Raw genomic sequence first — 12085 nt, forward strand, 5'->3', positions numbered from 1 at the left:
ACATAGATCTTGATTTAAAACAAGCCGCTCCAAAACACAATGCATAGTCTGAGGAGTGTTTTTGTTTTTTAAAATGATGTTACTGAAATCAAAAACAATACAGAATATACATTTAAAAGTTAACAAACTGGTCACTAAAATAAAATTAAGGAAAAAAATCTTACGTTTCCCAGAAAAGGCTCAATAAAGTACAAGAAATAAACGCAAGGGTTTAAATAGTGAAACGTTTAAAGTTTAATAATTTGTACAATCTGTATTGTCAACAGACACTCTATAAAATGTTTTACCTTGAGAGCATGCCCTCGTATAAAAATATGTTCAAACTGCACTCCTGTACAACCAGATGATGACAGAATGGAAAATGAACATTGAAATGCCAATGCTTCTTTTAAGCAATGTCAAAAAGGAAGAAAACATGCAGATTTACACTGTTACAGTGTACTTCCATTAACTAGATGAACTAGACCAGAAGAAAGGATGTAGTATAGTAACTGTAATTGAAAATGATTAATTGCTACTTACTTGCACTGATTCATTACCACTTCTTCAGAAGGCATTCAGGAGGTGTGGAAGAGCAAGCATGGAACTCATCTCTGTGCAAAATGCTCAGCTTTTAGCTCTCACTGAAGCATTTAGTAACATTATTGAAGAAAAATATGAACTGCAGCAAGTATTTTTACATCAGAAAGTATTTCATATATGGAGGTATTGCACATATGCAGGTATTTGTCCTCTCAGAAGGATTTCCTTCTGCTTACAACATGTTGCTTAAATGAAATTATCAGGTCTTCAAAACATACAACTATGGAGATCCCAGTGAATGAAAGCCAACTTTCTAATAGCACCTTCCACCCACATAAGAACTTGCTTGCAAATAGATGTCTTTTATTAAAAATAATAAAAGCAGTCTTCAATAGTCATTCCAGCAGAGGGGATCTCTCTTACAAATCATTTACCCTCCACACAAATTCTTTGGTGTCCAGGAACAGATAGTTAATGCTTATTCATCTTAATATTATACTGTGTTTCTTCATATGCTACTTTTGCCCTGCAATACAGTATATCAGCAAAGTTTCTGCTAACAGCAGATTATAAAAAAAAAAAAAAAAAAAAAAAAAAAAAAGAAGGAGACTATCTGATCACCCTTAGAGATTCAAGTCAAACAAAAAGCACCTTTCAGCAGAGATTTGTCCATGGCATATCTGCAGAACAACAACAGGACTGGCAAAAACTAATGTTCCAATTGGTCACCCAAACTACTAAGCTGCTGAAATTCAAAATAAGTAGTTTTCTATTCAAAGTAGTTTTTACTTTTTATCCCCCAGTCTTTGCAAGTACAAGGATTAAAGGTTTACTCCTGCACAGCTAGCATCTAGCCTTTTAATTTCCCAGAAACAGTGTGCTATCAGTGGCTTAGGAAAGCTCTGCAGAGATCCTGTTCCCCTGCTAAACCGTAAAGAGTGTCAGAATTAACTTTGATCTTTGAAGGTTTTTGTTTTTCAAATCCTCAACTATTCCCAGTTCAAATTAAATGGCTCCAACTGCTCACTGTCAAATAACTGATGATGCATGATTTAAATTAAAAAAGTATCTTGTTAAGAGCAGCAACTTTGCAACCTTAAATAAAAGCAGATAATTAAATTTTGTAGAGAATTTTAACCATGATGTTATAAAATAATTTGAGTTTACTTAGAATTCCTCATTCTTACAAAGAACTTTCCGCTACAATACGTAACTGCTATTTTTTTGAAGAACAGTTATTTTTAGCTTTGTAATCAGTGTAACAGAAGACAAGAGTGTTTTTACATATAACAAGCAGTTTAAATAAATTTAAGACACTTTCTGTAGAATCATCATCAAATGATGCTTTTTATCAATTACTTATTTAAGCTTTTAACCACATAAAGGATAATGCACATTACATTTTATTCACACTATAAAAAAGCACAATATACAGGCCATATCCTTTAAAGTGCAACACAAGAGAACATTTCTGCAACATTCAGTTTCTTCAAAGACCCACAGACGTAGGTATTTAATATTGAGAAACAAATCCTGTTCACAGGTGTATCAACACTGAATTTAAATTCTGAACGGTTATCAAGATTGCTCCTTAAGTGCCACACTAAAAGCAATGCTTACGATCACTAAATGATATTATCTTATCTGCTTCCATATTACATGCCTCTGTATCTCAAATCCAAAATGAAAGCTGTTATCTTTTAGTCAGTGAAGAGCATCTGCAGAGCCCTTTATTGAATACAGTTTCTTGACTATGTTCAAAAACCTTCTCTGAAGTATACTTAGTTTCATCGTATAGGCTGCTGCTTCAGATGTTTTATCTACCAAGAAAAATATGGTAAACGGAATAGAGCAAGCATGTCTCTTGAGTTGGCAGCACATGCTTTGTTATGTTTGGCACTATCTACCAAATGTATTGGTAGCACACAGCATAAGCAAGTACCAATTTGCTTTCCACTTCATAAGCATTTTTGGTTGGATGTTCTGCTAATAGGCAAAAACCTTGCTTGTTCCTGAGATGAGCAAAACAAATTGAGCTTCATCTAAGGCTGCCAACGGGAAAATCTTCTGCATTTCTAGACTTGCTGAGCTTGATTTATAAATTCAGTCTTCCCCAAGGCGCCATTTCTGAGACTCTTCTTGACGCACATCTGGCCTGATCTGGTTTCTCATTCCACCTAGAACATTTGAGGTTGCCTCTGTTGCAACAATGAAAGGTTTCACCACAGTTGGTGGAATTTGGCGGAGGACTCCTCCTACTGCTCCAGTTACCCCTCTGTTTTCATGCTCACGAGCAGCAGTCTCATAGATGGTTTGGGCGGTGTCCGTAATTCCCTTTGAAAAAAATAACAAATTAGTTATGCCAAAGACAACAAAGCAAACTCTCCTAATTTAAAGAGCAACTTAAACTGCTCAGTATTTTTTTTTTGTAATTTAACTGTGATACAACTACATTTAGACAAATCTGATTTAACCCTTCTAACGAGGCTTAAAAATAACACTACCACGATCTTACAGATGAAAATGACAGAAGCAACTTCTGGTGGTATTTCTTGTAAATAAAGGAAGACGTTCTGGGCTATTCTTTGCTATTCAAAACATAATGGAATTAACTGAAAACTCCCCAGCTGAGACTTAATTTCCTCAAGAACAACACACAACAAGAACTAAAATACAAAAAGTTCAACAAAAAACAAAACAAAACAAAAAAACCAAAAAAACCAACAAAACATCAGCATTCTAACTAACTTCTCTTTACCTTGACAACATATTAGACAGAGCTTTTACTTGTCTGCACGCAGCATTACACTAACAATCTCAAAATTAATGGTGTTTAAAAAAAGCCTTATATGCTTCTAAACAATAGTAAAATCTCAAAACTGAAGACGTACTCATGCTTCTCTGTCTAACACCTTAACTAATTTTTATTTAAACCATACAAGGCTTATATTAGTTTGAAACTACTGATGAACATAGTCTTGTCCAAAATGTAATCTGCTCGGCTTAACCTAGCATCTCACATACTATTTGCTTGGTCTTTTCTGATATTTCTTATATTTTATTAAGGACAGTTACATTTGCACTCACCTCTTTTACAACACTGTATGCTTTGGCAACACCTTCTCGTAGATCTACTGGCTGATGTGCCAAACGATGGCGAGGGAATCGTTTAATCTTTTTTGTTTCAATAAAAGTTGGCCCTGGTGATACCATATCATACGCTGTTTCTGCAGCCACCTGATGATCAGGAACAGAAATAAAACAAAAAAGTCTTATTTCAGTATCTCATCCCATATTTAAGCTACTTGTAGGGAAACATAATTGAAACAAAATTATCAAATAATAGTCATTTACATCAGATTAAAGTTCTGTACTACAATAACTTCTAAAATGGGTGCAGTTTTAACTATTAAGTTCAAAAATGAAACAACAAATAATGAAAATTTTTTTCAGCTTCCCCCCTACTCCCCCCAACTGTTGTTGCTTCAAAAGCATCTTCTAACCTGTAGAAAACATTCAAAATGAAACTAATCTGAAATATTTGAACAATGATATGTTTTCTTGCATGCACAAAATCAGACATTTCCCTTTGTGAAAAATATCAGGTTTTGGGCACATATACAATCTTTGCAAAGTTAGGCGGTAAAAATATTTTATCATTAGGTATTTCACATTAAGGAACATAAATTTGTTAGCACTTTAAACCATGAGTAGAGTTACTGTCTATTACTTTTTCTTCCTTTTCAATGAATAAGTACAGAAAATGTTTTCAAAAAGTTTTCAGGATCTATTACTGGAGAAAACATGTGCAAGATGTTTCTTAATATCAGAAATGTTCTTAGTGCTGTTAAGCATTTTGCTGGTTAGTCTCTCCAATACCACACAAGGTATTCTAAGAAACAGGTAATAGTCTGGGTGCTGGGCAACAGTTCAGTACAATTTCTAGATGTTTCATTTGATGAAATCATTCAAACTGCCACAATCCTTGCCTAATCTCATCTCTGTTTTCCTAGTAGTACAACACTTACTTATTCTTACCTGTTCTCCCAAGCTAAAGCATAGCATTAAGAAATTAGCTTAACATAAAGCACTTACTAGCAACACTTCTCACTTACACTTAACTTTACACGCAATGCACTGTACCTGTATTGTCTGAACCATTCTGTTTGTTAGCTCCAGGGCTGCCATTGCAGTTGAAGTACCAAAAGATGCTGCTCCTCTTTGAAAGCCCCTTACGATACGGCCGTCCTTTCGGTACTGCTCAATTGGCAACCACACCAAGTCTTTCAGACCTTGAACTGAAATGAAGAGTTAGTAAGTTCTCAGGATGCACTGAGAGGAAATAGAAACAAGTTACCAGTGTTTTGTTGTTGTTGCTTTAGGAAAAGAAAACAAAAACAAAGCAATGAAAAGAACTAAAAAAAAAAGTCACTGTGAGCCTGAACAGAAATTAAATTTAGCTTACCTAACTGCACTAGTGAATGCATAGGTCCTACTCCTCCCAAAATTCCTGGCAGCTGGTTTTTCTTTATATCATTGAGCCATTCACTGATGGCATAGGAAAACAATTTATCAACACCTAATAAACTGAAATAAATAAAATAATAATTATTAAAAAAAAACACAAAGAATTCCTGATAAAATAAATGTAGTATTCATTGAAATAAGCAAAGATGTCATTCAAACAAGAGGTAAGCCAATTTCAAGTGTTATCTTGTGTTAGCCTTTAGCTAACAAAAATGTTTCACATGCCTCACAAAAGCAAAGTTCAAAACTATATACTACATCCAGTTCAACAGGAAACAAACACAAGTAAAATTATAGAGCGTAGCAAATATATTAAGTAGTTTCCTGAAAATAGATGTTCTTTTACCTGTCAATTTATAAATATTTCTCCAGTATAGTTTCTGTATAATTCAAAAAGCAATTGACCAGAAATTGTCTAAGGCCTACTCAAAATTAAATACTCACTATAAATACTGAAATGGAGAAACGTATGTTATCAGAGAATTTGCTTTTTTGCTTGGTATACTTGGTTATTCACTGTAAATATATCCAATTTGGAATTCTGATGTTAGCTAAAATTTAATTAACTTACCCATGCCTATAACAAAGTCTCTTCAGCTTTAATTCTGAGCAGTTTAACTGTGCAAGCCCAATAAGAATCCCAGCTAGTGTCCCCTGTAAGTAAAACATTTTGTTAACATAAAAATTCACCCATCAACACTGCCTGTGAGAGATAATTTCAATCTTAACTCTTTCTGAAGGCATTTCTGCCTAAACTGATTGTCCCACCAAAACCCAAATGCCACTAGTCATAGCACTATGAATCTCATGATCAGTTGATTTGCAAGTTATATGAAAACTTGCAAAAAGTTAAAATCCAATTTAATCAGCTACTCTATAGAAAACATTAAGAGGGCACCTTCATAAATACTAAGGTAGAACAAATAATGAAAACAGCTGTGGCATTACTATGTTTCAGGTATTATAGAGCTGCTATTTCAAGTTACTTTGGGTTACTAACCCTAACCCTACCCTAACCCTTCCTACTTTGGATGTTGGTTGTTCAAAATGTTGCTGCTTTTATTTGTTTGTTCTCTTACTGATTTGCCATCAGAACAAAAAATCCAGCTTTGCAAACAGGATTTTGCATGAGGCATGCTATACAAAATTCAATATGATAATTAATAAAAACAATCTGATAACTAATATATATTTTAAAAAGAAATATGAGCAATTTTATTTTAAATCTGTACCCCATTCTGATATTACAAATGAAACCTACACATTGCAAAGGATAGGGACCAAAACAAAAATATTCCAGCATTAAGGAGAAAAACAATCCTGGTATTTTTTGAAGGCCACCACAATTCCGTAGAAGACTTCTAGCCAGTCACTGAGCTTATAAATATGACTATCAAGACTCATTGCATTAATCATACCGGGAAGTGCTACTTCTCAGTATTCAGAGTAAGAGTGAAATAAAATCAAGTTTAAGCTTTATTGAAACTGCAAAAAAAGAAGAGCTCTATGATTCTCAGGATTGCATCAATGGGAACAAAATAAATAAACAAACAAACAAATAAATATATATAGCCCAAATCTTATGGGAGAAAAACAGAACATTTTGTTCTACAGAATCAGCAATATACACAAACCTGATCCATTGATACATGTTTGCCATGGTAATCAAGCCGTATCGGAACTTCTGATGTAAAACGAAACTCTCTAAGATACACAGAGGAAATTTTAGAGTTAGGAACAGCAATAAGAAATAAGAGAATCCTTTCAAAAGAAACCCATGGTTTCCCATTCTCCCAGAACGGGATGCCACACCACTTACTATAAAAACCTCAAATCCTCTTGACATCGTGCTAGTGCTGAAGTATTGTGGAATAAGTGTACAAACTGCAAATTTAGCTTTTCTTGATTTATTACCCTCTTGACAAAGTTAATATTTACAGTAATTTTAACAATACCGCAGAAGCGCTACTAAGTCTGAACATGAACACCTTCCCCCAGTTTTCACAGCATGAATTTCGCAGAGAGGGAAAATATACTGCAAATGATGAAACTTAATCAAAAATTCTTTTGGTGATATATTTGATAAAAACAGAACCACAGCCATTCTCTCATAATTTGGCTCTGCCCTGCTTACCAAAACAAACATCTTCACTTACAGTCTGAATACATAATGAAGAAAAAGCTTCTGCAAAACAAGCTGCAATTACTGTAATCAATTCTCAGTCAGGAACACATTCAGAGTTTCTCTTGTGGTATTTCAATCTCATCCCTCTCCTGTGATTTCTTTTATGTACTTTGTTTCAAGTATTCTCATACCTACTTATATTAGATCTAATTTACATTGTCAAAGTACAAAGACTGCTCTTTTTATATATTTGCAAAATAAATTACTGGTTTTGTACATGGCACTGCTTTGATTCGTTTTCTTATCCAGTGCACAGTAGTTTGCTAAAGTTCATTAAAAATTTATTATTTACTTTCCAGTTACAGAAATAAATACATTTCATTTCTCTTATTTGTGAATAAACCACCACCACAACTGTGCTTAAGATACATAAGTTTATCACCGTACTTCCTTAAAACAATCAGTAAAATAGCTGTTGGTCTCTTGAAATGTTTTAATTAAAATTTACCTGAAAAATACTGGCTGATCACTGTATGATGTCACTTCTTGTGAGAAACGATGATCATCCCCATTAATGACATCCATAGCATCAATGCTACCGTTTTCACTTGTTTGCTTGTGTGATGAGAAAGAAATGACTGGATTTGGGTCCTTAAGGCTACTGGCATACCTGGGCAAACTACAAGTAACTTCAGCACCAGGAGACTTTTTAACTAAAATGATAAAAGATTATGCATAGTAAACAGACTCATATTTTTCCATTTTATATAGTCAGTTTATACCTTAACTCATCTATACCTTAACCTTTGTAAATACTAATATAGCATAATTACATTAATTAGTAACTACTACTAATTACGTTACATTACAGTACTTACAAATGTTACTAGCAGGATAATAGTTAGATTCTCTTGGATAGTAACTTAGCTACCATTAGAAATCATTATAAGAAGCTTAAGTTGAGGCCTATGCATCAGCAAAAATAATCCATCCAATCTGAATAAGAACATAGATAGTACTTCATTACTAAAGCATTTCAATATGATGTCTCAATTGAAATAAGTAAATCCCAGCTGCTAACAAACTCACTGATATAGTTAATAGAGAAAAAGTGCATTCCAAAATGTAAGGCTTTTTTTGATCAGATGCGCAGTTGAAGTGTTGATTTAACTGTACATATACATTTTGTCCTGCTTAGTTATAAAATTGACCTCTGTTTCTTCCCCAGGAGTTACACCACCCCAAACTGTCAGACAGACATATTAATTTATGCAAGAAGTATGAAATAACGTTTTTGCTTCAATCTAACAGTGACTCTCAATTGTTATATACACATTACTCAAATTTTCCAGAAGTTCTTATTCAACATGCTCTAATTTCGGTGAAACATTTTATACAGAAGAGTTCCCAAATGTTGAAAATCCTTGGTGTTTACAAAACACAAAACCAAAAATACCCAAAGTTTATATATTTTTTAAAAAGTTAAGCACTACTGTTGATTTTTGGTCAGTATCATAACTTATTTTATACATAAAACTTGTATGTCTACTTATACATATGTACACACATTAAAACAGGAAGAACACATTTGTGTTAGAAATTTTGAAGTTTACCTTCAGGATCTGGAGTAACTAAGAGTTCCACTTCTGCAGAGAGGCTAGTGAAAAAGTCCTTCAGGAAAAACAAGGCATCCTGGTGTCAACAAAAAAAAATATAAACGGATTTAAAAACCATAAACAAAAACATCTAAAATCTCTTAGAACAATGACAACCACCACAATCCTGCAGTCACAGGTCTTTTTTCTCCCTATAAATATGAAGCAAACCTCTCTCTTAGCGAAGCCTGTTCCAGAACCCAAGTGTTTTAATGGTTATACACTTTACTCTGTTTTCCATTAAAAGTGCATTGAAATTTACTTTATATTCACTTCTCCTAATGTCAGACCCATCATTCTCGATCAGCTCTCACCAGTGTTTCAGTAAAAGGCATTTATACCTCTACTGTTGTTTTATGTCTTGTTAACGTCTTCATATTATTACATTGTTTGCTTTTTTGAAAGATGCATCACACTTTTGTCTTGTGCATCCTGTAATAAGCGACATCTGGGCTTTCTTTTCTTTTGGTTCCTTCTTGGTTGTTTTTTTTCATTTGTCTGTTTGTTTTCGTTGTTATTGTTGTTGCTGTTTTGATTGAATGCAACTCTCTACTTCCAGGAAAGTTGTCTTTTATTTTACAGAAGTCATAAAAGGTGGTTACATTATGAAACAAAAGCATTAAAGCTATTAAGATAGAACGTATTTCCTCACTGGATGGCAAAAAACACAATTTTCTATACAAAATTGTTACAAACTATTCAGTTGATGGTTGGACTAGACTATCTTACAGGTTTCTCCAACCTCAACGATTCTATGACACAGACTAGAATTTTCTTTTATGAATAAAGGAAAATCTGCTCTCGAACTTGAGCAAAGGTAGGTGGGGAATTCCTAACTGTGCCCTTGGAGAAACATCTCTTCGTAGAGAAATCTGTATGCACAGAGATACATATCTTCCTCACTGGTACAAAAAAAAAAAAAAAAAAAAAAAAAAAAAAAAATTATAGTATGTGAAAAATACTTTGTACAAAGGCTTGCCAATAAATATAGAATAATTTCTCCTGGTTCTATTCCTCACACCACTGCCGTTGATAATGAGACTCAAGGATTCACAGTATGTCAGCGGTCCTTAAGTGTCAAGTGCCCTTGACTAAAATGCTGTGAACAGCTTCTGGTTTAATGATTAACATTCTTCCAGTAAAACCTCCAAAACGACTTCACTAGCAAACAAAGCAAGGTTACATAAGCATTATGCTTTTTAGATATCCCCACTTCAAAACATGTAAAAATCATCAGAAACTTGAAAAGATAAACTGGTAGTCTTGAGAAAACAGCCAGCTACATAGTTAGTTTCTAGATTAAAAGCAAACAAACAAAAAAGGCTAGTCACTGTACTAGCTATTACACTAGACAAGTTCCAACACGGACATAAACAGAAACTGAGACCCAGATATGAATGGCTACAATTAAAAGTCACCAAATGTGAGGTAGCAACCCCATAAAACCAGGTCTAACTGTCACAAGTAAAAAAAAAAAAAAAAAAAAAAGAAAAAAAAATGAAGGGAATCAATCAACATTTTTGCATGAGCACAACCAACCTGGTCAATATTGAGGCGAAGTGGCATTAACGAAACACGTAAACAACATTCCTGTGGGGATCTGCCAGACTCTGGTCGGACATGTAACGCTTTAACTGTTAACTGAGGAATAACCAAGGTAAATAAAAAGTAGTAACCTTCACAATTATTACATCTCAGAACACTCAGTAGGACAGATGTTTATCTCTAAACCTCTAGACTGATTTGTTTTAATGTGCCACTTATAAATCTAGTGATGTGCAATTACTTCAATTTCATTTTTTAACAAAGTTAATAGTAAGAAAATTTGAAAAATATTTGTAAATTATAAAACCAATAAGACTAGAATATATCAAAAGTACAACTCTGTATGCGTAGTGAAGTTTAAGAATACGCTAAGAAGTAGATGCTTGTTCAGAACAAAAATCTGAAAGCTACTAATGTAGCCCTGCACACATTTCTAAAGAAAAATGGAAAATTAATCTGACATACTAATATTTACAATGACTTTTTAGGGAGTCACGAAAAATAACAGTAATCATTTAAATGACTTCCATTGCTCTGTGACCTCACTCTTGTTCCTCTTTTTGAAAGATCAGTAACTGCTTATAACTTCCATAAAGACAGTTCAGCTTCTATAGTTATAAATGAATTAAAGCATTCCATAACAGTACCATGTTTGAATGTGCTTTTCTGGGCATCTCCTTACTACAGTATAGATAGAGAAATTTATTCATCTGTGATGTAGCTAAGCGATCTCTGATCTCCAAGTCTTGAACAATAAAAATCTGCCGTGACACTGGTTGTTCCAACAGACCAGATTCACCTTCTGCAGCACTTTGGGGGTATACTTCATGCTGGAATTTCACCTTTTAAAATATAAAAGAATACAGCACAATCCATTTCAGTGATAAACAATTTTTAAAAAGAATATTACTAAAAACAAAAAGACAAAAAAAGCCACACACAAACTCATGCTTAAGAAATCCTAAGAACTCAGTTCGCTATTTTAAATTTTTGTGCACCTAACTTAAATCTTTCAATTCATATTTGTGTAAAATGTTTGTATTTTAGGATGCAGATGCAAGCCAGGTCAAATAGTAAGCAGTATAAAATGAAGAACAAGTTTTGCTTCTCATTTTAGTATGGACTCCACACTGTTGTTTTACTTCCTCTTTCTTTCAGTGTATAGAAGTGCATATTATGCAACGTAGCAATTCTATGCTTCATTTCTTCCTTTTCAAACAGACTTCTCAAGTAGCTTCTTACAGTCTCAGTTTCCTTTTTTTTTTTTTTTTTTTTTTTTTTTTTTTTAAATCACCCACTGTCCACGTTAGTCCTGACAAATTGTAACGACTTAGCCTTCCTAAATTCTATGCTGTTCTGAATTTCTTTTTCTTCACCTCTTGATGTGATCCTCAATCAAAGACCTGTGGTTACCTACAAATCATGACTTGTCTCAAGTCCCCTCCTTTTCTGCAATGGGGTAGGCCACACATAGCAAGCTGAACAGTGTTCTACCGGCCATGTACTGAGATCTTAAGAAATGCTGAATGAAGTGCCCTGTACTGAAGATACACGTAATAAATCTTGAGATGAAATGGAAAACATAAGTTGGTCATAAATACCACTAAGAAACTGCTTGGTTTTTATAGTAGTTGTCATGGTTCTATGTTTTTGTTTTTGGTTTGTTTTTTTTTTATGGTTTCAGTATTCCACATCAAAACATCATGTAGTG

General features: G+C 33.7%; 1 protein-coding gene across 2 annotated transcripts in view; it reads right to left on the reverse strand.

Moving 5' to 3' along the window:
• Window positions 1-210: 210 nt before the first annotated feature.
• ATG2B (autophagy related 2B) overlaps window positions 211-12085 on the reverse strand; it is a 42928-nt gene continuing 31053 nt past the window's right edge. For both annotated transcript variants that reach the window (XM_042813678.1, XM_042813677.1), the window contains exons 33-42: window positions 11022-11216; window positions 10369-10470; window positions 8788-8866; window positions 7683-7887; window positions 6684-6753; window positions 5621-5703; window positions 4988-5109; window positions 4666-4820; window positions 3610-3759; window positions 211-2856 (exon numbers count right to left, since the gene is read on the reverse strand). In XM_042813678.1, the coding sequence (XP_042669612.1) occupies window positions 2626-2856; window positions 3610-3759; window positions 4666-4820; window positions 4988-5109; window positions 5621-5703; window positions 6684-6753; window positions 7683-7887; window positions 8788-8866; window positions 10369-10470; window positions 11022-11216 (1392 nt within the window). In that variant the 3' untranslated portion in view covers window positions 211-2625. The remainder of the gene's footprint in view (window positions 2857-3609; window positions 3760-4665; window positions 4821-4987; window positions 5110-5620; window positions 5704-6683; window positions 6754-7682; window positions 7888-8787; window positions 8867-10368; window positions 10471-11021; window positions 11217-12085) is intronic.

This window comes from Centrocercus urophasianus, unplaced genomic scaffold, assembly GCF_019232065.1.
Source record: "Centrocercus urophasianus isolate 14NV4802_14NV808 unplaced genomic scaffold, USGS_Curo_1.0 seq_14, whole genome shotgun sequence".
Classification (NCBI taxonomy): Eukaryota; Metazoa; Chordata; class Aves; order Galliformes; family Phasianidae; genus Centrocercus; species Centrocercus urophasianus.